At 48.0% G+C, this 1,221-nt stretch overlaps 1 protein-coding gene across 1 annotated transcript in view; it reads right to left on the bottom strand.

Annotated features, from left to right (window-relative positions):
- Pmar_PMAR012861 (s-adenosylmethionine-dependent methyltransferase, putative) overlaps positions 1–1,123 on the bottom strand; it is a gene marked incomplete at both ends in the record, with an annotated part of 1,294 nt that extends 171 nt beyond the window's left edge. Inside the window, 7 exons of the mRNA XM_002788317.1 lie at positions 125–233; positions 282–388; positions 429–510; positions 562–603; positions 729–845; positions 895–988; positions 1,059–1,123. Coding sequence (XP_002788363.1) covers positions 125–233; positions 282–388; positions 429–510; positions 562–603; positions 729–845; positions 895–988; positions 1,059–1,123 — 616 coding nt within the window. The remainder of the gene's footprint in view (positions 1–124; positions 234–281; positions 389–428; positions 511–561; positions 604–728; positions 846–894; positions 989–1,058) is intronic.
- Between the last annotated feature and the right edge of the window lie 98 nt (positions 1,124–1,221).

Here is a 1,221-nt window from a genome sequence, read left to right as displayed (position 1 = left end):
TCGAACAAAATGACAATCAACGATAAGATCAATTTCAGCGATCCAGAGAAGAATGTGTTCAGCACGGCTCTCACTCGCGTAACCACACATGCCTTGAAAATGTCCCTCCCACTTTTCCTATTACCGGCGTATAGTACAAGGAAATGCTTCTTGGCCTTCGAGGAGTGAGGGAAGTCAACCACAAGGCCACCTCCGAAACCCGAACGCATAGCGGCACTGGTGATCATCTCAACCTGATCGAATAACGTCTTAACCACAACTTCAGCGGCCCCTCGGAACACCTGTTCGCCACTCTCAGGGTAGAACTGCAATACTGCTCGGCCGCCCTTCTTTAGACAATTGAACAAGTCCTGGAAGAACTTCCTCAGCCGTCGATATGGCTCATGACCTGAAAACACCATAGAGCTTGTCGATAATCCAGTGATCACTTTTGACATCAGAGTTGCACAGCCACTGGAGAGCAGAGATCGATATGCATCCATCGAAAGTGCCCGGTCGGAAACCAAAGCCCTGAAATGAAGGGAGTCTAATAAACCAGCGTCGCGAAGCACAAGAACTTACCTGGCCCATGTCTCCCTGAAGGAAATCACCACTTTCATCGACCTGACAATGGTCAATGAGCATCACTCGTAAGATGACGCAATGAGAATACCCCCATCCCCTACAATTTTTCCTTGCTATTGCATAAAATACCACTCCATACTCTCATCCTAAGACTCTAATACTACCTCTCGCTCTAGTGCCACGTTGAGCATAGCCGATGATATATCTAGACCGACAAAGAAATGACCATGGTCTCCAAGGACCCCTCCAGAGATCCCCGACCCTACTCCTACGTCGAGGACCTGAACCATGACCCCTTAGTTAGGAGAAGGTGAGCCTCACTATGCTCACCAAGCTGGGCTCATCGTCACTCAACATCATCAATTCGATTGCTCTCTCAGTCATCTTGCTTTGGATGTCGATCATACGGCTGTTCGCCGCGTACCTGAGCCATGTACCATTCCACTCGCTGAAGATGTGTTCGCTTTGAAAATGACGGATCGGCACTGCACTACTTCTCAGCCATTTCTTCATCATAGAAGAACTCTGGTGGGGCTATATGCTCTGGCCGAGACGCCATATGTGAATGGGAAAAGGAACTACTGGACGTTCAATGACTGTCAATTTCAAGTCCAAGAACATTGGATCAAGTTTCAATCACATTTACGTTGTTTGTGT

Source organism: Perkinsus marinus (genome assembly GCF_000006405.1).
Source record: "Perkinsus marinus ATCC 50983 genomic scaffold scf_1104296928508, whole genome shotgun sequence".
Lineage (NCBI taxonomy): Eukaryota > Perkinsozoa > Perkinsida > Perkinsidae > Perkinsus > Perkinsus marinus.
Note: the sequence above shows the minus strand (reverse complement) of the source record. Positions and strands in the feature narration are given on the sequence as shown.